The sequence below is a fragment of the Doryrhamphus excisus genome, chromosome 19, assembly GCF_030265055.1.
Source record: "Doryrhamphus excisus isolate RoL2022-K1 chromosome 19, RoL_Dexc_1.0, whole genome shotgun sequence".
NCBI lineage: Eukaryota > Metazoa > Chordata > Actinopteri > Syngnathiformes > Syngnathidae > Doryrhamphus > Doryrhamphus excisus.
This window is the reverse complement of record NC_080484.1, coordinates 16894078-16921013: the sequence shown is the minus strand read 5'-3', so window position 1 is coordinate 16921013 and position 26936 is coordinate 16894078. Positions and strand designations below refer to the sequence as shown.

Below are 26936 nucleotides of genomic sequence, written 5' to 3'. Positions count from 1 at the left end.
CTGATTGGCCAAGCCGTAGCCGTGACACATGTCAAACTTAAAAACACCGCCCTTTTTTTTTTCCCCCTAAACTGTAATTGACAAGTCCACTCCCCCTTAACCCCCCACGCACGCATACTATACACAACCAGCGAAAGTTGACTTATTTGTGAAGACGTGAAATAAACTTCACCAGCCGGGAGTCAAACATTTCAGGTGAGTTTCTGTCGAAAGAAGTTCGCATAGACGCGACGACTCGGTTTGCCTTCTTGTCAGGTGTCTCCTGTCGGCTTATTTATACAGTGACACTAGTAGCTTGTGGCAGCTAGCCTACTAAACTAACTATTGACCTTTAAAGTCGCCTTCCTACGTGCTTTATCGTCTAAATATGTGTAGGAGTCATTGACACACACCTCCTGTATACACCTCCTGTACGCCACTGATTATTTTACCGTAACATAAACGCCGACGAAGCTAAGCTAATATGGCACCTGCATGTTAGTTCAGCGGTAATGCTCATTATTCTGTTTATGTTGTGATTAAATGTTTAAATGGTCAACCGTGGCACCAAAACCTGGAAATAATCTTCTTACAGTACCAAAACACAACAAAAATAGTACATCACCATACCTAACCTCTAATATAAGTGAATGCTTCACAGCTAAGAGGGTGTATGTATTCAACAGGTAGAACTGGTGGGGAGCAGACACAACACTTGCATGGAAATGTAAACATAAACAAAACATTACTTAAATAAGGTAAAAATGTAAAATGAAAATATACTTTGTATCATAATTGTTAATAGTGTCATTAAATGCATGAACTAAAAGTGTAAAAATGTATATAAATAAATCTAAAAATAAAAATGACTTCAATAAAACTGTTGAAAATAAATAAATACAATAGAAGTCTTGATAAAATTATTATTTTTAAATTAATACAAAAAGTTACAAGTGTTAAAAAATAGTAAAAATGAAATAAAATTACAAAGTATTTTTTATAAATAAATACAAAAAATAAAAATAACTGAAATAAAACTTTTTAAAAAATTGTAAAAATAAATAAAAATGGCTTAAAAGTGTAAAAATAAATAAAATGGTTATAATAGAAGCAAAACAATTCATAATAAATAAATAAAAATACCAATGACTTGAACAAAATAAAAAATATAAATAAATAAAAAGAACCAAAATAAAAGTGTAAAAAAAAAAGACTTCATTCAGAGTGTAAAAAAATAAATGCCTTAATCGGGAATTGTGAAACCCAGGTTGAGATGGTTTGAGAACTCCTGATGTGGAAGACGGATGGGATTGAAAATGTCATCCCTGGTGGGCGTGAGCTTTTGTTGAGAGCGCCGTGTCGGTCACGCATTAGCAGAGCGAATATCAATGGCCATCATAGTTTCAATTTATTCACATTGTTTTCCTTTTTACAGCCCCGGATGATGTCGTCCCGGTGGAGTGCAAGCGGAACATGAGGCTTCAGAGGAGCCGGGCACAGCAGCTGGATAGACTTGATGGAGTTGTAGACAGACCTGCTGTTGGTGCTGAATGGTGACAACGCTAACAAAAGGCAATGGAGTACAGTGAGCGAGTGCTTTGCGGGACTGCTGAGGTAGAGCTGGATCCTAACATCGTCAGCGAGGAAGCGGGGAAGCTCTACGCTGAACTGCAGGTCATTTGCTCGTCTTTTTGTTTGTATTCCCTGCACGCTGATGTTGTGTAATGATAATGCCGCCTCGCCGCATCACAGACCGTCATCGAGACCCACGGCGAAGGAGTGGTGGAGTCCCTGGTGCCCATATTCGTGTGGGTGCTGGAGGGGCTGGCCGGCTGCAAAGCCCAGCTGAGAGAAAGGGAGGATGAAGCGGAGAGCGAAAAAGCCGAACGTGAGCGGCTGCTGGAGCGATACCAGGTTGAGAAGGCGCTGAGGAAAGAAAGTCAAGAGGTGCCGCATTTTTTATTTTTTTTCCAAAGTGCACGGTCTGAAACGCTGAACTTGAACGTTCCTCCTTCCAGAGGTACTTGGAGCTGGATGACCAAATAGAGCAGGAGAGGAGAGCCATGAGAGGGAGGGAAAAGGAGCGAGAACGCAGGGAAAGACACCTGGAGAAGAAAGCCAGGGAGCAAGCTGATCAGCGTGAGTACACCCGTTTCTTCCTTGTCGCTGAATCAGCTGATCAAAACTTTAAGACCATCTCTCAAAACATGACAAAAGTCTCCTCATTAGGATTCAGTAAAGAGTACCTCCACCGTTCTTGTTCATCACTTCAAAAATGCCTTTCCAGTAAGCTATTGGGAACATTGGTCCAAGTGGTGAAGATGCCTTCACCAAGGGCATCAGCTGTCTGGAACTGAATGCCATTTTTATAAACTTCCCTTGCCATCCATCCAAATGTTCTCTACGGGATGCCAATTCGAGGAACATGTCGGATGGTCCAAAAGAGTCATGTTATTCTCCCTGGAGAAGTCCTTGACAGTTTTGACAGTTAGGAGCACAGAAAACCTGTTCATATGCTTTTTAACATTATTAGAGCCCTTTAGACATGAAATAACACCCCTATAGTCACCTTAACAATCCCATTTTCCAATATAGTAGACAGAATAAGAGAAAATCACACATATTAGACAGAGAAAACGTGTTTACAATCGTCTAAATATGCTTTTTAACATTATTAGAGCCCTTGAGACATGAAATAACACCCCTATAGTCACCTTAACACTCCTATTATCCAATTTAGTAAACAGAATAAGAGAAAATCAGACATATTGCACAGAGAAAACGTGTTTACAATCTTCTAAATATGCTTTTTAACATTATTAGAGCCCTCGAGACATGAAATAACACCCCTATAGTCACCTTAACACTCCTATTATCCAATTTAGTAGACAGAATAAGAGAAAATCAGACATATTGGACAGAGAAAACGTGTTTACAATCTTCTAAATATGCTTTTTAACATTATTAGAGCCCTCGAGACATGAAATAGCACCCCTATAGTCATGCTAACACCTGAATCCACTTTGTTTGTTGTCGTCCTCGCAGTGGTGGCCTTGGAGGAGCAGAAGTCGGTCCTGGGTCGAGAACTGAGCACCCTGAGGCTCGCCCACAACAAGGTCAGATCCAGCATGCGTCAGTCTGCACACTCTTGCTCTTCAATCAGCACGTTGTCTTTTTTAGTTGGCGCACTCCTTCCGGGAGCTGATGGAAAAGAAGAAGGACTCGGAAAGAGATTCTCCCCTCAGGTTGTTTTTAGTCACTATACATAGTTTTTTTTTTGCTAGCTACGTAACACTCTTTTTACTCAACCCTACCCTCCTCTTTATTGCATTGCATAGTCCATTGTTAACAAGTCAAAGTTATGCATGAGATGTACAATAATCCTTTATTGGTTCATTGACTCGACTGTGATCAGTGACTTTCCATCCAGTGGAACATTTTGACAGTTGGGAGCACAGAAAACCTGTTTATATGCTTTTTAACATTATTAGAGCCCTTTAGACATGGAATAACACCCCTATAGTCACCGTAACACTCCTATTATCCAATATAGTAGACAGAATAATAGAAAATCAGACATATTAGACAAAGAAAACGTGTTTACAATCTTCTAAATATGCTTTTTAACATTATTAGAGCCCTCAAGATATGAAATAGCACCCCTATAGTCACCGTAACACTCCTATTATCCAATATAGTAGACAGAATAATAGAAAATCAGACAAATTAGACAGGGAAAATGTGTTTACAATCTTCTAAATATGCTTTTTGACATTATTAGAGGCCTTGAGACATGAAATAGCACCCCTATAGTCACCTTAACACTCCCATTATCCAATATAGTAGACAAAGTAGGAGAAAATCAGACATATTAGGCAGAGAAAACGTGTTTACAATCTTCTAAATATGCTTTTTGACATTATTAGAGGCCTCCAGACATGAAATAGCACCCCTATAGTCACCGTAACACTCCTATTATCCAATATAGTAGACAGAATAATAGAAAATCAGAGATATTAGACAGAGAAAACGTGTTTGCAATCTTCTAAATATGCTTTTTAACATTATTAGAGCCCTCGAGATGAGAAATAGCACCCCTATAGTCACCTTAACACTCCTATTATCCAATATAGTAGACAGAATAATAGAAAATCAGACAAATTAGACAGGGAAAATGCGTTTACAATCTTCTAAATATACTTATTAACATTATTAGAGCCCCTGAGACATCAAATAACACCCCTATAGTCACCTCAACACTCCTATTATCCAATATAGTAGACAGAATAGGAGAAAATCAGACACATTAGACAGAGAAAACGTGTTTGCAATCTTCTAAATATGCTTTTTAACATTATTAGAGCCCTCGAGATGAGAAATAGCACCCCTATAGTCACCTTAACACTCCTATTATCCAATATAGTATACAGAATAATAGAAAATCAGACAAATTAGACAGGGAAAATGTGTTTACAATCTTCTAAATATGCTTTTTGACATTATTAGAGGCCTCGAGACATGAAATAGCACCCCTATAGTCACCTTAACACTCCTATTATCCAATATAGTAGACAAAGTAAGAGAAAATCAGACATATTAGGCAGAGAAAACATATTTACAATCTTCTAAATATGCTTTTTGACATTATTAGAGGCCTCGAGACATGAAATAGCACCCCTATAGTCACCTTAACACTCCTATTATCCAATATAGTAGACAGAATAGGAGAAAATCAGACACATTAGACAGAGAAAACGTGTTTGCAATCTTCTAAAAATGTTTTTTAACATTATTAGAGCCCTCGAGATGAGAAATAGCACCCCTATAGTCACCTTAACACTCCTATTATCCAATATAGTATACAGAATAATAGAAAATCAGACAAATTAGACAGGGAAAATGTGTTTACAATCTTCTAAATATGCTTTTTGACATTATTAGAGGCCTCGAGACATGAAATAGCACCCCTATAGTCACCGTAACACTCCTATTATCCAATATAGTAGACAGAATAATAGAAAATCAGAGATATTAGACAGAGAAAACGTGTTTGCAATCTTCTAAATATGCTTTTTAACATTATTAGAGCCCTCGAGATGAGAAATAGCACCCCTATAGTCACCTTAACACTCCTATTATCCAATATAGTAGACAGAATAATAGAAAATCAGACAAATTAGACAGGGAAAATGCGTTTACAATCTTCTAAATATACTTATTAACATTATTAGAGCCCCTGAGACATCAAATAACACCCCTATAGTCACCTCAACACTCCTATTATCCAATATAGTAGACAGAATAGGAGAAAATCAGACACATTAGACAGAGAAAACGTGTTTGCAATCTTCTAAATATGCTTTTTAACATTATTAGAGCCCTCGAGATGAGAAATAGCACCCCTATAGTCACCTTAACACTCCTATTATCCAATATAGTATACAGAATAATAGAAAATCAGACAAATTAGACAGGGAAAATGTGTTTACAATCTTCTAAATATGCTTTTTGACATTATTAGAGGCCTCGAGACATGAAATAGCACCCCTATAGTCACCTTAACACTCCTATTATCCAATATAGTAGACAAAGTAAGAGAAAATCAGACATATTAGGCAGAGAAAACATATTTACAATCTTCTAAATATGCTTTTTGACATTATTAGAGGCCTCGAGACATGAAATAGCACCCCTATAGTCACCTTAACACTCCTATTATCCAATATAGTAGACAGAATAGGAGAAAATCAGACACATTAGACAGAGAAAACGTGTTTGCAATCTTCTAAAAATGTTTTTTAACATTATTAGAGCCCTCGAGATGAGAAATAGCACCCCTATAGTCACCTTAACACTCCTATTATCCAATATAGTATACAGAATAATAGAAAATCAGACAAATTAGACAGGGAAAATGTGTTTACAATCTTCTAAATATGCTTTTTGACATTATTAGAGGCCTCGAGACATGAAATAGCACCCCTATAGTCACCTTGACACTCCTATTATCCAATATAGTAGACAAAGTAGGAGAAAATCAGACATATTAGACAGAGAAAACGCGTTTACAATCTTCTAAATATGTGTTTTAACATTATTAGAGCCCTCCAGGCATGAAATAGCACCCCTATAGTCACCTTAACACTCCTATTATCCAATATAGCATACAGAATAATAGAAAATCAGACAAATTAGACAGGGAAAATGTGTTTACAATCTTCTAAATATGCTTTTTGACATTATTAGAGGCCTCGAGACATGAAATAGCACCCCTATAGTCACCTTAACAATCCTATTATCCAATATAGTAGACAAAGTAAGAGAAAATCAGACATATTAGGCAGAGAAAACATATTTACAATCTTCTAAATATGCTTTTTAACATTATTAGAGCCCTCAAGACATGAAATAGCACCCCTATAGTCACCTTAACACTCCTATTATCCAATATAGTAGACAAAGTAGGAGAAAATCAGACATATTAGACAGAGAAAACTTGTTTACAATCTTCTAAATATGCGTTTTAACATTATTAGAGCCCTCCAGGCATGAAATAGCACCCCTATAGTCACCTTAACAATCCTATTATCCAATAAAGTAGACAAAGTAAGAGAAAATCAGACATATTAGGCAGAGAAAACATATTTACAATCTTCTAAATATGCTTTTTGACATTATTAGAGGCCTCGAGACATGAAATAGCACCCCTATAGTCACCTTAAAACTCCTATTATCCAATATAGTATACAGAATAATAGAAAATCAGACAAATTAGACAGAGAAAACGTGTTTACAATCTTCTAAATATGCTTTTTAAGATTATTAGAGCCCTCAAGATATGAAATAGCACCCCTATAGTCACCTTAACACTCCTATTATCCTATTTAGTAGACAGAATAAGAGAAAATCAGACATATCAGACATATTCGATATTATTTGTCAAGTTCCTTCTAGCCTTGCGCATCCCCTGAACTTGAAAAAGGGGGTCCGAGTAGCCACACTGAGGAAAGACTGGATCCACTCAATGCTTTTGCTGTTTTGGGTTTTATTTAGTGAGGCACAAGTCTTGTTGTGACAATGTACAGCACAGTACAGCACAGCGTAGTGTAGCTCAGCAGTGTTGTAGCACATAGCACATAGCATGCATAGTGCGTGGCACGCATAGGTGAAAACCTTCAAATAAAAAAAAAAAAAAAGAAGAAGGGGAAAGTATAAGTATACACAATATACACATTTCTAAACATATATAATATGCACAATAATATACATATGCAAGTATTTATATAAGATATAAATCATGTTGTTCAGCAGTATATTAACCATTAAACATTTTAACAACGGTTGGAAATAATCTTGTCCCCTTAACCTGCATTTATTAACTTATTCTTTACTTCATTTCTTTCTTAATTATTTCGTTATTTTATTTGATCTATTTATTAAACTATTTGCATTGCGCCTCTCTTGTCAACTAACTAAAATTATTACTATAAAGGCTTCAAATAATATAAGCACACTGTAAAGAAATGAGCATAGCGCGTTCTTTCGAAGCCCAAAGCTCGCTGATCAGCTCAATTGGTGCCAATTAAATGAACCACCGCGAGCCGCCGTGTGCACCTACGCGACACAGGCGATCGACGGTGTTCCAGATCCCACTTTCTAACTAATTGTACCGTGTTAACTTTTAATCCAGTAACGATAACTAAAATGAGGCGCGCGTCACCGGCGGCTGTCTCATCCAAAAAAAAGCCGTGCCTTACGTGGCACGGGCGCGTCAAACCACAGCGCTAATATTGAAAGGAATTTCTTACCGGCTGCCTCTTCAGTGTTGTATAGCTCCAGTTTGCGCAAGGTTTGGGGTGCAGTTCTGACTACCTTCTCGATACCACTTGTTTGCAGCCTTACCTGCTGAGAAAGGAAGTGCCCTAATGCAGACGCCCAGGTGCGCTTAAAACTGATTCCCACTTCCGGTTTAGATTTTCCCCACCTGATCTCCCGTGTTTAATTCAGTAAAATAAGGTGCTAATTGCAACGAAAAATTTATTATTCCCTTAATGAGGGCTATGAAAAGTATTTTTTATTTTTAATTTATCTTTTTATTTATTTTTTTCCTGTCTGCCTTATCTAAATTATTTTGGACAAGGGTTTGACTTGACACCTCCCACTCGATCTACCCAAGGGACATCGGGGAGATCGCCAGTTTTTTGAAGTCAAACATTTAGCTGCGGGTCAGTTGGAATAGTCTGTTCCTCCACAGGTAGTATCACCACCAGTCGCCTGACATCCCGATGAAGAATGGTGCTGTGCATCTTCTCTCTCAGTCCGTCGCAGGTCGGATGGGTTCTCTTGGCCTTGACGAGGGGAACACAGTAGCTTGGGAAGACCTTCACATCCACGTCTTAGGGCATCCTCTCGCTCTTTTGCAGAGATGACGCCTGTTGAGGGGATTGCCTCCCACTTTGGACTGCCTGCTGCTGGATTCTGTCCTCTGAACCTCTTAGCGGCCCTCCACATCCATGCAACTGTTTTTACTAGTCGGGTCAAACTGCTGAATCGCTTGATTTCCACTAACTGGATTGACGCTGGCGCAGGTGGTCTTGAGTGACTGGTGGTTTCCTTCCTTTGGGTTGGTTCTTGCGCCTGCTTCTCTTTACTGGATCTTGTTATCGCAGCGAATGCCTTCCTTTGCATCTTTTGGATGTTTTCTCTGGCAGTTGAGGCCAGATCTTTTGCAGTTTTTGTTGGCCATTCGTTGACCGGTAGGCTGAGAAACCTTGGCCCGTTCTGCCATCTTGAGTCTTTGTCCAGGTCTTCTGGGCCGGCACCTCTGGTGATTATGTCGGCAATGTTTTGTGAGCCCGGAATCCACCACCAATCTTGGATCTGCGTCGTGTTTTGAATTTCTCCAATCCTGTTGGCAAAGAATGTTTGGTAGCCGTAGCTTTCCCTCTGTATCGCTCCAAGGACAGTTTGGCTGTCAACCAAATGGTACCACCTTCCGACCTCAATCTTGCTGTGCCGTTCAAAGTATTTTTTCAGGCGTGAGGCGAATACAGCTCCACATACCTCTGCCTTTACAGCGTCCCCTTTGTGGTCCAGGGGAGTTAATTTGGCCTTGGACTCCACTAGTCTAATGATTGGACAATGCCTGGCCTCCCACCTTAGGTAGAGTACTGCTCCGTAAGTGTGCTCACTGCCATCAGAGAATGTAATTGCCAGTGGTTTCCCAGACACGCCGGGGGGAGTTAGTGCTCTGGGGAATTTGATCCTGTTGAGTCTTGAATATTCTTCAAAGAGATGGACTGCGTCTTGTCTGAGACAATCTGAGAGTGCCAGGTCCCATGTCAGCTTGACGGGGCAACTGTCATTTTTTGCCTCTTGGAATGCCCTCCGTACAAGAATGGCACCTTTCTGTTTAGCCGGCGTGACTAGGCCCAGTGGGTCATATAAGCTCGACACCTGGCTGAGCAGCTCTCTTCTGGTCAGAGGGTTTGGTGTCTCAGCTTTAATTTGCTCGGGGAGAAGGTCTTGGCCGAGTCTCATTTTTCTCCTCCTCTTTGAAAAGTTGATGCCCATCATCACGTGCAGTTCGTCTTCCTCCACCAGGTAGCCCAACCCAAGTGCCTTGTTGTCGTCGTCTCGCATCTGATTTGGCAACACCAAGGTCTCCACAGTGCTCGCCTCTGTGCCAGCATGGATGTCCTTCCTCCCACTTTGACCCGAGAAGGCCCAAGGCTTCAGCTCAAATCCTCCTGCTTTTAAGATCTTCTGCACATTGGCCGTGATGGCTCCCAGCTGTTCGGGGTCGTTATGAGAGGTGAGAATGTCGTCAACATAGCTGTCTTTGTGGATTACCTGCTGCTCCTCTTTGAGGTGCGCGAAAGGGGGAAGGTTGGCAGTTTCACGCATTGCTAGTTGCGCGATACACCCAGCTGGTTTGTCGCCTGTGTTCACTCGGGTGATTGCGTATTCCTTGAGTTCCTCCTTTTCAGAGTCACGCCAAAGGAATCGATGTAGGTGTACTTCCTGGTCCTCCAACCAGACGGAGTTATACATCTTTTTAACGTCTCCAAGAGCAGCATAGGCTCCACACCTGAATCTGAGGAGGACAGCACGGATTTGGTTTAGAACGTCTGGGCCTTTCATCAGCAGGTCATTTAGGCTCCTGCCCCTAAATTTCTGACTGCTGTTCCAGACGAGTCTTACCGGGGTTGTTACCGAGTGGGGGTTTGGTGCAACGAGATGGCTTACATACCAGATGGGCCCAGTCCAAGTGAGGATCTCTTCCCTGGACAACTCCATCGCAGCTTTGCGGGCGACCATCTCATGCACTTGTTCAGTATACGCAACCTTCCATTCTGGTTCTTTTGCCAATTGTTTCTCTGTTCGGAGAAAGGTGGCCTCAACAGCGCTCTTGTTGTTCGGTAAGGAGGCTGGGTCTTCCAACCAAGGATATTTGGCATGCCAGTGGGGTTCCTTGCTGTGGTCATCCCCTGTGATGTAGGTGAGGCCTGCTTTCACAAATTCCAGTTCCCTTTCCTCCGCAAGAGTCATTTCTTTGCCACCTGGTTGGCAGTTTCCACAGCGGCAGCCTCCACACTTCGGTTCACAAGCTGCACCAATGCTGTCCCACTTCCACCAGTTTAGGAAATCGCGTTTACTTGTTAAACTTCTTGACATCTTCTGGCTTAGCAGAGATTCTCTATGGGGCCCTCCAACGAGCTCCTCGTACTTCATGGCGGCTGCCCTCATCGACCGCGCGAAATGTGTCTTGGACATGTGGGTAGCGACGTGAATGTCTTCAAAGAGTTCTGGATGAGTTCCCCCAACTGTCTTTCCGAGAGGTCCATCCCACAATACAAGGTCTCCCACAGCTCTGACTTGTTGCGGTGCTAGTGAACCCTCTCGGTGACTTATAAGGAGGTTTACTTCTTTGGGTCTCCTCAATTCTTCGAGTGAGGTGTCTGGGAAGAACTTTTGCAGTTGTTTGGGGGTTGCTGTTTTATGAACATCAGCAATCGTGTCCAAACCGTAGCAAACCATCTGGTGTGCTTTGACCGTGCCTCTTGAGGTGTTGACCCTGATTTTTAGGAGGTATCTTTTTGTTTCGACATGAATTTTCATTCCTCCAACGCCATGCACAACAAGGGTGATGTCCTCGCTTCGGAGGTTTAGTTGACTGGCAGCTCTGTGAGTTATGTAGTTGGTGTCTGAGGCAAGATCGATCAGCGTTCCAATTGACTGTCCCGCATTTGCGGTGACTTCAAGGAGCATCATTAACACTGGGAGCTCTCGCAAACCACAATCCGTCAGAAGAGTAGGTGTATATTTAAGAGTACTAAGGGCCTTGGATGTGCTGTTGGAAAAGACATCCCTGCACTGCTTTGCCAGGTCAGGGGAAAATTTCTTGAGGAATGCCTCTTGTTCTTCCGTGCTTCTCTTTCTGCCTTTTCCGTCTACAGGACCGACATTACTTTTCTGATCGACAGAGGCTCTCTTCACTTCTGCATTCGGGCAAAGGTAGTAATGGTGTTCTGCTGCGTGTTGATTCCTGCAGTCTTGGTTTCTGCATAGGAATCCAGACTTGCAATCTGAGGGGTCGTCATGAACTTCAAGGCACTTCCTGCATGCACCAAGCCTTTGCACTGCCCCTTTCTTCTCCGGTAGTTTGAGGGATCTGAATTGCTTACAGAAGTACAGCTTTCTTCTGTGCTTGCTATCCCCACAGACTATACAGCCGACCTGGTCATCACCTGCTTTGGTCAGTCTTGTTCTGGCATATCTTTGCTCTGATCTGGGGTCTCTTTTGTGAGGCTCCTCCTCCCTTAGCAACTCCAGTTGCTCATATATAGACTCCTGTGCCTTTAGGAATGCCAACAGACAGTCAAATCTTCTTGCCGGAGTTACACCATTCCCTCCATCAGCTGCGTGCACCAGCCACTCTTTCTTAAGCAGTTCCGGAAGTTTACTTTCAATTGACTTTGTTACAAGGGGATTCTTGATTGCGCCTGTGTCTCCAAGGTCGATCAAGTCCTGCAGTGCTTTCTCCACTGCCTGAATCAACTCGACAATTTTCCGTGGTTGGTTTCCTCTAACGGCTGGCATTTTTTGCAACTCCTCAACAATTTCGATGGCAATAGCTGCTCTGTTGCCGAAGCGGTTCTCTAGCACACGGAAAATGTCTTCTGCCGTATTGTATGCAGTGAGGTGAAAGTCTCTGGTAATTTTGTCATCAAGGCTGTCCAGTAATTGCACCTTTTTGACTTCTTTTGAGCCCAGTGGTTCCCCTTGGCTTTGAAGGGCTTCCCAATCTTTTCTCCACCTGGTGAAATCACGTTTATTACCTGAGAATTTGGGAAGGGCTATCGGCTTCAATCTGATTGCCTGCATGGGGTGACTGGGGTAATAGGGTTCTTGTGGCCTTTCTGCATCTTCTTCGCATTTAGCTTGGATGAAGTCTGCCTTCCTGGAGATGAGCTTTGGAACCTGGAGCTCCAGCGCCTTTAGCTGGTTTTGGAGATCCCTCACGTTTTCCGGTGGGATCCAACGCTTCCACTGACCATAGGCTTCTTTTGACGACCTCACCAACTGTTGAAGATGACTGAGCATGTAGTCATATGTTTCAAGTTTAGCGCTTGGTTTCACGGCAGCAACACGCTCATACTCTGCTTCCGCCACTTGAAAGGCTGTGGACAATTCATCACATCCAAAGGTTGACCAAAGAGTCGTTCGGATCAGGCGTCTGACTTCCTTGAGTTTTGCCTCACATTCACTTGCAGTCTTTTCTAGGTCGGCTTTTTGCTGTTCGGGTAATGATACTTCCTCATCTGTCCCTAGCTCCGCCTCCAGTTCTGCAATCAGTCCGGCCTCCATGTTGTCATTTGCCTCCAGGACCCTCTCAGCCTCTTGTGTGATCTTGTCAAAATAGCACTTTAGCTCTTCTTCTGACATGTCTCCAAAGCTTCGTGTAATGTTGTTAAAGAGTCGTGTAAATGCTCTCTTTGCCGTTGTCCTGTCCACTTTAAGTTGCTCCATAGTCTTGGTAGTGACCTGATCAGCCATTTTGATCTTCCGTCCAATTTATTTATTTGTTCTTGACGCAGTGATGATTCCCTTGTTGCCTGATCTTTCCACACACAGGTCAAGCACTCCTGGTTTTTTCCAGCTCACTGCCCGGTTTTCACTGTCAAGTTCCTTCTAGCCTTGCGCATCCCCTGAACTTGAAAAAGGGGGTCCGAGTAGCCACACTGAGGAAAGACTGGATCCACTCAATGCTTTTGCTGTTTTGGGTTTTATTTAGTGAGGCACAAGTCTTGTTGTGACAATGTACAGCACAGTACAGCACAGCGTAGTGTAGCTCAGCAGTGTTGTAGCACATAGCACATAGCATGCATAGTGCGTGGCACGCATAGGTGAAAACCTTCAAATAAAAAAAAAAAAAAAGAAGAAGGGGAAAGTATAAGTATACACAATATACACATTTCTAAACATATATAATATGCACAATAATATACATATGCAAGTATTTATATAAGATATAAATCATGTTGTTCAGCAGTATATTAACCATTAAACATTTTAACAACGGTTGGAAATAATCTTGTCCCCTTAACCTGCATTTATTAACTTATTCTTTACTTCATTTCTTTCTTAATTATTTCGTTATTTTATTTGATCTATTTATTAAACTATTTGCATTGCGCCTCTCTTGTCAACTAACTAAAATTATTACTATAAAGGCTTCAAATAATATAAGCACACTGTAAAGAAATGAGCATAGCGCGTTCTTTCGAAGCCCAAAGCTCGCTGATCAGCTCAATTGGTGCCAATTAAATGAACCACCGCGAGCCGCCGTGTGCACCTACGCGACACAGGCGATCGACGGTGTTCCAGATCCCACTTTCTAACTAATTGTACCGTGTTAACTTTTAATCCAGTAACGATAACTAAAATGAGGCGCGCGTCACCGGCGGCTGTCTCATCCAAAAAAAAGCCGTGCCTTACGTGGCACGGGCGCGTCAAACCACAGCGCTAATATTGAAAGGAATTTCTTACCGGCTGCCTCTTCAGTGTTGTATAGCTCCAGTTTGCGCAAGGTTTGGGGTGCAGTTCTGACTACCTTCTCGATACCACTTGTTTGCAGCCTTACCTGCTGAGAAAGGAAGTGCCCTAATGCAGACGCCCAGGTGCGCTTAAAACTGATTCCCACTTCCGGTTTAGATTTTCCCCACCTGATCTCCCGTGTTTAATTCAGTAAAATAAGGTGCTAATTGCAACGAAAAATTTATTATTCCCTTAATGAGGGCTATGAAAAGTATTTTTTATTTTTAATTTATCTTTTTATTTATTTTTTTCCTGTCTGCCTTATCTAAATTATTTTGGACAAGGGTTTGACTTGACATTATTCCTGGGTATATTTCTTTGAAAACCCGGAATAGAGTGAAGTGAAGATGTTTCTGTTATTATTTGGCACGTTTAGGAATCACACACAACACAAAAGTACGGAATTGGCATCCATCCACAGCTTGTCGGAATCCAGTACGCAGGAGAAGGTAAACCGACTTGACTGTTTTTTTTTTTTTCTCGAATGATGATCATTCCAACGAAATAGTGGATGCCTTCTGTTGACAGCGACCACATTCCAACTCTGGTCCGCCGTGTCCGGAAGACGTCAAATCCAGCCAGGGACAGGCCATCGTGACGTCTGCCTCGGATCAGTTTGTCAACGACATCATAAGCTCCACTCCTGAGCTCAGACACTTCCACGGTTCCTTGGATGAGGCCGGGTATGATGGGAATGATTGGGAAAAGCTTCCATCATTTCACTCTTCTTGCTTCATCCATCAGCAGCGCTCTGGCAGAAGCGTATGACACCAGCTTGGAGGATGAGCTGAAGGAGGACGAGGTGGAAGCTGGAGGAACGGGAGCAGAGACCCTGGAAGAGGAGGAGGACGAAGAGGAGGATGAAAAGGAGGAGGAAGACGGCATGGAGTGGGAGCAACGTAACACAGACTCGGTTTTCTCGGAGCTCTCGGAGCTGAGTCAGGATTTGGTGGAGAGTGTTGACCGAGGCGCCAGCATCAGAGGTAATTGTGCATTAGCACGAGGATGCGTTGACATCAGTCACCCACACTAATTAATTAATGAATTAATAAACACCCCCATCTAGGCAGCACTGACCAGTTTGAGGAGATTCTTTCCCAGTACGAGGATCTGAAAGTCACGCAGTGAGTTCCACGTTAGCATCAACGTGAGGAAGCGCGGCGTTTTTTTTTTCCTTCCGCTTTCTTTTCCAGCGAGTTGGTCGACGCCGCCCGCAAGGCTCTCATCTCCCGAGTGGTGGAGCTGACCGACGACCGCTTCGCTCTCAAACTGGAAGTGGCCTCTCTCCGGGAAACGGCGTCTCGACTAGAGGGCCGGACGAAGGAGAAGGAGGAGGAAGCCAAAAGGTGCCTGCTAGCTTAGCTCGTTTTGCTCATTCTTATGGTCTGCTTTCACGGCCCAATTCCTTCTTTCATTTTAGGCTTCGAGAGAAATTGGAAGCGTTTCAGGCATCAGATCATGACGTAAGACCATTCAAACTAATGCTCTAATGACAAAAAGTCATACTAGAAAGGGTCTAGCGCAGGGGTGGGCAAACTACGGCCCGGGGGCCACATCCGGCCCGCCAAGTGTTTGAATACGGCCCGCCCAATCTTTCCAAAGTATTTCATTTAAAGTCAACATACAACCTGGCATCATGGCCTGAGCCAACCTTTTGATGGTTGTATCAATTTTGTTGTTTGACATGGTCTGTTGTTTACAAAGTGCTCCTGAAAAAAGAGACACAAGCACATAATAATAATAATAAAAATTAAAATAATAATTATTATATTATTATTATAACATTACGATTATTATATTTATTATATTAATGCTAATTATTATATTAATTATATATAATAATATTGTTATATTTGCATATTTTACATAATAATAATGTAATAATTATTATTTTAATTTTATTTTAATTATTATATTTTATTATTTTTAAAATATTTAATTATAAATATAAAATAATAAATAATAATAGCAGATTGCATGACAATTTTACAGATACAATAACACCAGGTGGACTGCTATGTGTACAATATATAGTCTGCCCCCCCCCCCCCCCCCCCCCCCCCCGGAAATTTTGTTATATCAATGCGGCCCGCGAGTCAAAAAGTTTGCCCACCCCTGGTCTAGCGTCGATAACGTTGATCGAGGGTGGAATCGAACTCAGGTCTTCTAGCTGTGTGGCCTATGAGCTAACCACTCATCCACCGTGCAGAAAAGTATTTTTTCCAATTCGTTATAATGAGAAACAAAAACGTAGGTTGAGGAAAAAGGTATGACGGTATTTCTTCTAGTAAATGTTCTTATTGTAGTTATGACTTTATTCCCATAGTATTATCAATTTTCCCCCCCAATCTCAATTTCTATATGTTCTTTATGATGTTAGGACTTATTAGGAGTGCAATAGTAGATAAAACCTTTATTTGCTACAGCTTGGATGTGATTGGATAACACGGCACACGCGTGAGCAGCATCACTCTTTCCCTTCAGGCCTCACTAAGCGCGTCCATGCGCCACTTTTCCCGCTCTGAAATGGCTCGCGTGGTCATGGAGAAGAACCAGTACAAACAGCGGCTCTTCGAGCTGCAGGAGGCCCTTCGGCAAAGCCACACGCTCAGGTATGATTTCCTTTTTTACCGGGAGTTCAGATCTTTAGATCTTCAGTTGACACTTTTCGTCTCCTGCAGGGCAACAAAAGAAGAGCGACTGTCAGAGGAGAGAAGGTCAAGCCTTTGGGTAAAGTAAGTGTCTTAAAGGTGTCATCCATAATGTAGGTCGTTTGGATGAATGTCACATGACAGCAGTCAGCTGACATGTTTTGGGGAATGTTGCACATGACCCGCAATCCATAAACACACTTATTTCCCTTTTCTGTGCCTTTATAAAGATAAGAAAACACCTTTTCTAACAAAAATTCTCTTCAAGGTTCAATCGCTTTTTTGGCCTGACCAAACAACCGCTGATCCTACCTCCGTCAACGCTGCCGCCGCTGACTCGCCCTCCTCTGCCACTTCAAGATACTCAGGCAGAGTAAGTTTCTCCGTACCTGCATACCTTCTCTACATCTTTACCTTCTTATCGTCTCTGGATATTCTTTTCATGACAAATGTCAACTGCACTTGCTTTGGAATTTTGCCCATCATCCACAATCCTTAGATGAGACATGAACGCTGGTCTTGCACCCTTCTGTGCATTCCAGTCCATAGTCACCTTTACACACCTATTACCCAATATAGTAGGCATAGAAAACATGTTTACCACCTTCTAAATATGCATTTGATCAATATTAGAGCCCTCTAGACATGACATAGCACCCCTATAGTCACCTTTACACACCTATTACCCAATATAGTAGACATAGACAACATGTTTACCACCTTCTAAATGTGCATTTGATCAATATTAGAGCCCTCTAGACACAACGTAGCACCCCTATAGTCACCTTTACACACCTATTACCCAATATAGTAGACATAGAAAACATGTTTACCACCTTCTAAATATGCATGTGATCAATATTAGAGCCCTCTAGACATGACATAGCACCCCCATAGTCACCTTTACAGTCCGATTACCCACTATAGTAGACATAGAAAACATGTTTACCACCTTCTAAACATGTACTTATCAATGTGAGAGCCATCTAGATATGACATAGCACCCCTATAGTCACCTTAGGCGCCGAGTAGCCAATAGAGTAGACATAGAAAACATGTTTGCCACCTTCTAAATATGCATTTATCGATATTAGAGCCCTCTAGACATGACATAGCACCCCCATAGTCACCTTTACAGTCCGATTACCCAATATAGTAGACCTAGAAAACATGTTTACCACCTTCTAAACATGTATTTATCAATGTGAGAGCCATCTAGATATGACATAGCACCCCTATAGTCAGCATAGACGCCTAGTAGCCAATAGAGTAGACATAGAGAACATGTTTACCACCTTCTAAATGTGCATTTTGTCAATGTTAGAGCCCTCTAGACATGACATAGCACCCCCATAGTCACCTTTACAGTCCGATTACCCAATATAGTAGACCTAGAAAACATGTTTACCACCTTCTAAACATGTATTTATCAATGTGAGAGCCATCTAGATATGACATAGCACCCCTATAGTCAGCATAGACGCCTAGTAGCCAATAGAGTAGACATAGAGAACATGTTTACCACCTTCTAAATGTGCATTTTGTCAATGTTAGAGCCCTCTAGACATGAAATAGCACCCCTATAGTCACCTTAAACGCCTAGTAGCCAATAGAGTAGACATAGAAAACATGTTTACCACCTTCTAAACATGTATTTATCAATGTGAGAGCCATCTAGATATGACATAGCACCCCTATAGTCACCTTAGACGCCGAGTAGCCAATAGAGTAGACATAGAAAACATGTTTACCACCTTCTAAATGTGCATTTTTTCAATGTTAGAGCCCTCTAGACATGAAATAGCACCCCTATAGTCACCTTAAACGCCTAGTAGCCAATAGAGTAGACATAGAAAACATGTTTACCACCTTCTAAACATGTATTTATCAATGTGAGAGCCATCTAGATATGACATAGCACCCCTATAGTCACCTTAGACGCCGAGTAGCCAATAGAGTAGACATAGAAAACATGTTTACCACCTTCTAAATGTGCATTTTTTCAATGTTAGAGCCCTCTAGACATGAAATAGCACCCCTATAGTCACCTTAAACGCCTAGTAGCCAATAGAGTAGACATAGAAAACATGTTTACCACCTTCTAAATATGCAATTTTTCAATGTTAGAGCCCTCTAGACATGAAATAGCACCCCTATAGTCACCTTTAAATTTCTAGCAGCCAATATAGTCGTCACAGTACTTTCTTAATAAATAGATAATCTACAAATGCACCTTACTAATGTTACACAGTGTCTTATAAAGGTTTGCAGTTAGATGCGTGTCGTGTTTTCATCACTCCCATTGGGGCCAATGCATTCTCTTCAGATCGTCTGCTCCTGCTGCTTTATCGCCCCGTGCCAGGAGGAGGGAGCTGTACAGAGAAATTCGTTCGCACATATGGGGAACTCTTGGGAAACGTCAGCTCCACGGCTGGAGCGTGCCACTGGCTGACACGCAGGTACTGTAGGGTAAAAGGACACAGTGGAAATAGGAAAGTAGCAATGTGTGTGGAATTCTGTGTTCGTAGGAGTCTCAGGAAGCCGTCCCGGAGCCCAAAGATGTGCCGGTCCTAACGCAGCTCCGACTCTTGGACCAAAGAGACTCCACTGCAAAGGTGATGCTTGTTGATGGCAGACTTGGAAAGGAGGGTAAATGATGCTTTCTTTCAGGTGAACTGTGCGGTTGCAGTCCCGTCTGAGATGTCAGGAGAGGCCACGGTGAGTTTATCCCACGTCTTCCTTCTACCAACCCTTCCTTAAGGCTCTGGCCCACGGCGTCGTTTAACCAGTCCTGAATCTGAAAAGCAAAAGAATAATCAATAATAATAATAATAATGGAAATACACACTGACTTAAATAAGATTGTAAAAGAAAATATTTAAAATTGTACTAAAGTTTACTAAATCAATAATAAATAAAAATACAGATAATGTATTATTAGAGTCCTCTGGATATGAACTAACACCTCCATAGTCACATTTACACTCCCAATACCCAATATAGTAGACACCATAATACAAAATAAGACATGCAAAATCAGTTTATGACTTTCTGAATAGGCTTTTTAACATTATTAGAGTCCTCTGGACAGGAACTAACACCCCTATAGTCACATTTACACTCCCAATACCCAATATAGTAGACACCATAATACAGAATAAGACATGCAAAATCAGTTTATGACTTTCTGAATAGGCTTTTTAACATTATTAGAGCCCTCTGGACAGGAACTAACACCCCTATAGTCACATTTACACTCCCAATACCCAATATAGTAGACACCATAATACAGAATAAGACATGCAAAATCAGTTTATGACTTTCTGAATAGGCTTTTTAACATTATTAGAGCCCTCTGGACAGGAACTAACACCCCTATAGTCACATTTACACTCCCAATACCCAATATAGTGGACATCATAATACAGAATAAGACATGCAAAATCAGTTTATGACTTTCGAAATAGTTTTTTTTAAGATTATTAGAGCCCTCTGGACAGGAACTAACACCCCTACAGTCACATTTACACTCCCAGTACCCAATATAGTAGACACCATAATACAGAATAAGACATGCAAAATCTGTTTATGACTTTCCAAATAGGTTTTTTTAAGATTATTAGAGCCCTCTGGACAGGAACTAACACCCCTATGGTCACATTTACACTCCCAATATCCAATAGAGTAGACACCATAACACAGAATAAGACATGCAAAATCTGTTTATGACTTTCAAAATAGGCTTTTTAACATTATTAGAGTCCTCTGGATATGAACTAACACCCCTATAGTCACATTTACACTCCTATTAGCCAGTATAATCAACTTGATAAAGAAGCAGAGAACACACACTGTATGCAGTGAACGTTCACACTGTCACACAAAGTCCAAATCCTGTCTGTCAGTGCTCTGTGTGGGTGGTGTCTGGCCCCGCCTCCAACAGTGACGTGACGGTGATGGACCCCACTCGATCCAACACCGTCCTGGATCGTTTCAGCCTCCCTCCCACAGCTCCTGCCCTCTGCATCTGTGCCGTGCCCCCCCTAGGTCAGTGGCCCCCATCCCAACCTCTCCCCACATCTCCGCTATTTTACCGGGAAAGTGATGAGATTTTCCTTTTCACACTTTCCTGTTTGTCTTCTGTCAGGCGACTCTCCAGGAACTGTGTGGATTGGAACTCAGGAAGGAAGGTAATGTGTGCTGAATAAGCACAAACCTGCACACTGTGACACAGAGCTTTTTAGCATTTCAGCTCAAATACTCACGTCTAACGGAGGGATGCCCAATTCTGCACCCACCCAATTTCATCCATTTAAATATAGTTTTTAACATTATTAGAGCCCTCTATACATGAAATAACACCCCTATAGTCACCCTTACACTCCTATTACCCAATATAGTAGGCATAATAACAGAAAATAAGACATGGAAAACCTGTTTACCACCTTCTAAATATAGTTTATAACATTATTAGAGCCCTCTAGACACGAAATAACACCCCTATAGTCACCTTTGCACTCCTGTTACCCAATATATAGTACACATCATAAGGCAATATAAGACATAGAAACCCTGTTTACCACTTTCTAAATACGCTTTGTAACATGATTAGAGACCTCTAGACATGAAATAACACCCCTATAGTCACCTTTACACTCCTATTACCCAATATGCTAGGCATAATAACGGAAAATAAGACATAGAAAACCTGTTTACCACCTTCTAAATATAATTTATGACATTATTAGAGCCCTCTAGACATGAAATAACACCCCTATAGTCACCTTTGCACTCCTGTTACCCAATATAGTGCACATCATAAGGCAATATAAGACATAGAAACCCTGTTTACCACCTTCTAAATACGCTTTTTAACATGATTAGAGCGCTCAAGACATGAAATAACACCCCTATAGTCACCTTTGCACTCCTGTTACCCAATATAGCATGCATCATAAGGCAACATAAGACATAGAAACCCTGTTTACCACCTTCTAAATACGCTTTTTAACATGATTAGAGCCCTCTAGATATGAAATAACACCCCTATAGTCACCTTCACCCAATTATAGTAGACATCATAAGAGAAAATTAGACATTTGAGACACAAATAAGACTCACGCTTGTGTGCGTTTCAATGAAATCTGCCTCATCACACCAAAACTCTATCCTTTTGTCCTCCAGCATAGTCATACATGCGGCCTCTGCAGGCAGGGGGCGCTGTCTCCTCTCGGTGTCCCTCTCAGAAAGTGTTCATTCGCTCATGTAAGTTGTTGTTGTTGCTTTATATTTATTATTAATATTAAATAATATTCACTGACATCCAAAGGTGTACTTTGTGTGTGCCCCCCCCCCCCCCCCAGGTACTCCCAAGGTCAAGTCATAGCTGGCTTAGGTGACGGGACTTTAGCCTTCTTCTCCAGTAGTTCAGGTGTGTTTACTATGGTAGCAGTCTTATTTTTTTTAAATTTAATTTAATTTAATTTTAATTTTAATTTTAATTTTAATTTTAATTTTAATTTTAATTTTAATTTTAATTTTAATTTTAATTTAATTTAATTTAATTTAATTTAATTTAATTTAATTTAATTTAATTTAATTTAATTTAATTTAATTTAATTTAATTTAATTTAATTCATATGTCAGTATTTCTGCATGTCAAACTGTAAGAAATGTAATTGGAATGGTCCTAGGTGATTTTCTATGGGAAAGTTTGCTTTGGTTCCAGTCCGTTTTGGTTTGAGTCGGACCTTGTGTAACAGATTCATGACGTCAACCAAGGCACCACCGTAATCTGACCCAAGCTATTTTGGACACTAAAAAAAGCATGTGGATGTAAACCAAGGCCAAGTGTTTTGCAAAAATGTTAACCAAAAAAGGCGCTAACCAGGGCGGAGGTCAGGTGCTTCTACCACAAAGAGATGTTCAGTCCTACGATGGCCACGTGTGGATGATGTGCTGTGATTGACAGGTGGCTGGAACGTGCAGTCGCATTCAGTGATGCCACTGGGTTCGAAACCCGTGCAGCCTGTTCGCTGCTGCCTGGCCAAAGGTAGCCGCTTGTGGGTGGGATACTGGAACAGAGTTCATATGGTGGACATTCCCAGCAGGAAGGTGGAGGTAATCAAACATGGCGCACTTTGCTTTTTGTTTTTTACTTCGGAATGATTTGAAATTCCCCATCTTTTGTCTTGATCTTTGCAGAATGTTTTTCCAGTCTCCGAGCGCAGCGAGCAGCAGGTTCGTTTCCTGTGTGCCGGAGGAAGTGGCGTTTGGACGGCATGCAGACTGGACCCCCTGCTCAGACTGTTTGACTGGTCCACCGGGCAGCTGCTACAGGAAGTGGATCTTACCGCCCTGGTTACCAAATCATTAGGTGCTAGCATTTTAACTCTTTCTTCTTACTGCACGTAGCACGTAGCATAAGCTCTACAGCATAGGTCACAACCAGAGATGTGTTTTTTTCCTTTAGCTGTGTGTTTTTATTTTTATTTTTATTTTTATTTTATTTTTTTTTTTAATTTTATTTTTTTATTTTATTTTACTTTTTATTTTTATTTTTATTTTTATTTTTATTTTTATTTTTATTTTTATTTTTATTTTTATTTTTATTTTTATTTTATTTTATTTTTTATTTTTTTAATTTTATTTTTTTATTTTATTTTACTTTTTATTTTTTATTTTTATTTTTATTTTTATTTTTATTTTTATTTTTATTTTTATTTTTATTTTTATTTTTATTTTTATTTTTATTTTTATTTTTATTTTTATTTTTATTTTTATTTTTATTTTTATTTTTATTTTTATTTTTATTTTTATTTTTATTTTTATTTTTTTTTTATTTTTATTTTTTTTTTAATTTTATTTTTTTTTTAATTTTATTTTTATTTTTTTAATTTTACTTTTTATTTTTTTAATTTTACTTTTTATTTTTATTTTTATTTTTATTTTTATTTTTATTTTTATTTTTATTTTTATTTTTATTTTTATTTTTATTTTTATTTTTTTAATTTTATTTTTTTAATTTTACTTTTTATTTTTTTAATTTTAATTTTAATTTTAATTTTAATTTTAATTTTAATTTTAATTTTTATTTTTATTTTTATTTTTATTTTTATTTTTATTTTTATTTTTATTTTTATTTTTATTTTTATTTTTTTAATTTTATTTTTTTACTTTTACTTTTTTTTATTTTTATTTTTATTTTTATTTTTATTTTTATTTTTATTTTTATTTTTATTTTTTTACTTTTACTTTTTTTTATTTTTATTTTTATTTTTATTTTTATTTTTATTTTTATTTTTATTTTTATTTTTATTTTTATTTTTATTTTTATTTTTAAAATTAAAATTAAAATTAAAATTAAAATTAAAATTAAAATTAAAATTAAAATTAAAATTAAAATTAAAATTAAAAAAAAAAATTACAATGTTACAATTAAAATTACAATTACAATTATGTGACTATAGGGGTGTTATTCTGTGTCTAGAGTGCTCTAATCATGTTAAAAACTGTGCTTAGTAGGTCATAGAGAACTCTAACCCCCCCGGCATGGGTGTGTGGTGTGAATCCCGTGTGGTTCTGTGTTTGCAGGCCAAGCTTTCCTGGCGCTCTCACCACTTCAGATCTCCTCGCTGGCGGTCATCTCCGGCCGCATGTGGGTGGGCACGGGGGGCGGCGCCATCTTCTCCATCCCCTTAACGATAAGTATGCAGGAATTCATGCTTTCAGCAAGAAGGCGTCCGCCCTGTATTCATTTTATCGTCCGCAGCGTCTGCGTCCGTGTCCATCCCGTATTGCAGCGTGGCCGCCGCCCAGCTGTGTTACCACGGTCACAGACAAGCGGTCCGCTTCATCCTTGCCGCACCTGGTAATCAGATTATTGATGCCCGGGAGCTCTTGAAGTGGCCACCATTCAGTCATGTTCTTCTTCTCAGGTTGCTTGGTGACCTCACCCGGCGGCAGCGTTACGCCCTCTCAGCTTATCCTGAGTGGAGGAGAGGGCTACGTCAACTTCCGCATTGGTGAGTCAGAATATATAAATATATATATATATATATATATATATAAAAACAAAGTCCAGGCTGTGGATGGTGGTTCTGTATTCATGTTGCGCTTTTCATCTTCTTCCTGCCATACTTTTACAAGATACATCATAAATAAGGTCAATTAGATGGCTGTAATGTATTTCAACCAGGAGCAATACTTAATTTGTCCACTAGATGTCGCCAAAGAGTAGACCAATGGCAGTGGGACTGTAGCTCAGTGTTTTTCAACCTTTTTTGAGCCACGGCACGTTTTTTACATTGGAAAAATCTTGTGGCATACCACTAACCAAAAATGTTCCAAAATGTCACCACGACCTCACACGTGCATCAATAAGTCTATGGGAGGAACAAGGTAGGTGTTGCCACACGGACCAATATTACATTGCTCTGCCAGTCTTTACACCACAGACACTCCACAGTAGCCACGTTTTTACATCACCACTTTTTCTCTTTCCCAATGACCTTTCGGGAAACAATGGTATCCATAGAAAGGAATATTCCAATCTCTTGTCTACATGCGCCGTGAAAATCAAACAGAATAGTCAATAGGGCATGCCCAGTAAAACATAAACATCACCATCACGTGATACCGGCTTCCCCAAGTTTTTCTTTCACTTGTTGGAATAACTCCGTATTGCCAGTTTTTCATCTGTCCAGTCTTGAAATTTAGTTTGAATAAAAAACAAACGTTGCTTAGTCCAGTGCCGATTGCTGGACTCCATTTTTAAAAGTGAAGAACGTCTGGATCTGCGTGTTACGTCATATCTGAGCATGCGCTGAAAGAACGCACCCGGGATCAATTTAAACAGGAAAAGATCACATTCAATCTTGCTAATATTTTATAATTAAACTCAGGACATGTTTTATATAGATATATAGTTTCTTTTTTAATAAAACTGCACTTGTGAATAAAGTATAGAAGTGTTTAGATTCTGTTCGACAGATGGCGCTAATGCATACGAAAGCTGCCTGCCAACCGCCAATAAACAACAGAAGAAGAAAAACACCACGAAGAAGAAGGCACTCTGACAAATTTCCGTTTGAGCGGGTACAAGATACCTCAATCGGATTGGTTAAAGGAATATTCCATCCCTGTTCAATTCTTTCCGTTTGAGCAAATAAACCAAAGTGAATTGGAATATTTGGGTCCATGTATACTATTGACTTAATGGCTATTGACATAATATTTGCAAATGATGATTAAAAAATGTTAATTATAAAAAGTGATCTTGGATAATTCCTCACGGCACACCTGATGGTTTCTCAAGGTACACTAGTGTGCCGCGGCACAGTGGTTGAAAATCACTGCTGTAGCTAGTTGAAAAAGACTTTTTTATTTTATTTTATTATTATTTTATTTTGTTTTATTTTATTTTATTAGATTATTATGACATATTATATTTTATTATATATTATATTATAATATTATAACATATTATATTTTATTATATATTATATTATATTATTATTATTATTATATTATGTAAAATTATTATATAAAATTGTTTGACATTTCCTCATAATATTACAAATTTATTCTGGTAAATTTGCAACTCTTTTTTTTTTAATTTTTATTATTATTATTCTGACTTTGTTGTCATTCTAGTTAGATTAACTCTGTCCGCACCCTAATTTTCCTAAACTTCCATCTCCCCCCACAAGGAGACGACGCGAGTGATGAGTCTGTGGAGTCGTCCCAAGCGACACCGCAGCGATCCCAACGCAGTCACGTGATCATCTGGCAGAATCCCACCCCGTCCGTGGCGACCTCTGCCCTCTGACATCTCCTGTATGCCTCTGGTGCCTACCCCCCCCCCGGATGCCGGCGTTATGCAAACGTTACTTCATGAGAGACTGGCGTCTGGGTATTACTGTACTCATTGATCATGCACTCATCCGCACCGTGTTTGCATCATCAACGCTAACTTCTCATCCTATGGAAGCAGGTCAAAATAATCAGCTTGACTTTTTTTTATTGTGTATTGTTCCTGTCTTGAGCATTGTTGACATGTACCTCCACATACTGTACGTACAGTACCTCTATGTATATGTATTGACTTCTACGCACGGAAAGCTTTGATTGTTTTAATGTTGGCTCTTTTCTTGTCATTTGCCTTCTTGCACCAATCCTGAAATGCAAATGGGAGTCCCAGGAAAA

General features: G+C 40.0%; 1 protein-coding gene across 2 annotated transcripts; it reads left to right on the top strand.

The window, feature by feature from the left end:
* Positions 1–45: 45 nt before the first annotated feature.
* On the top strand, positions 46–26936 carry si:dkey-17m8.1 (C-Jun-amino-terminal kinase-interacting protein 4). Of its 2 annotated transcripts, none has more exons than XM_058056291.1 (28): positions 46–195; positions 1415–1653; positions 1732–1926; positions 1998–2118; positions 3025–3095; positions 3160–3224; positions 14456–14528; positions 14608–14762; positions 14827–15062; positions 15146–15203; positions 15273–15425; positions 15500–15542; positions 16564–16691; positions 16761–16814; positions 16999–17103; positions 19057–19189; positions 19259–19345; positions 19401–19448; positions 20636–20777; positions 20878–20920; positions 21915–21995; positions 22094–22161; positions 22702–22850; positions 22935–23106; positions 24324–24437; positions 24502–24600; positions 24668–24754; positions 26441–26936. In XM_058056291.1, the coding sequence occupies exons 2-28, from the start codon at positions 1555–1557 to the stop codon at positions 26557–26559; spliced, it is 2898 nt and encodes a 965-aa protein (XP_057912274.1). In that variant the 5' UTR covers positions 46–195; positions 1415–1554; the 3' UTR covers positions 26560–26936. The 2 variants fall into 2 exon arrangements, with proteins under 2 accessions (XP_057912274.1, XP_057912273.1); XM_058056290.1 differs by having other exon boundaries at positions 14824–15062.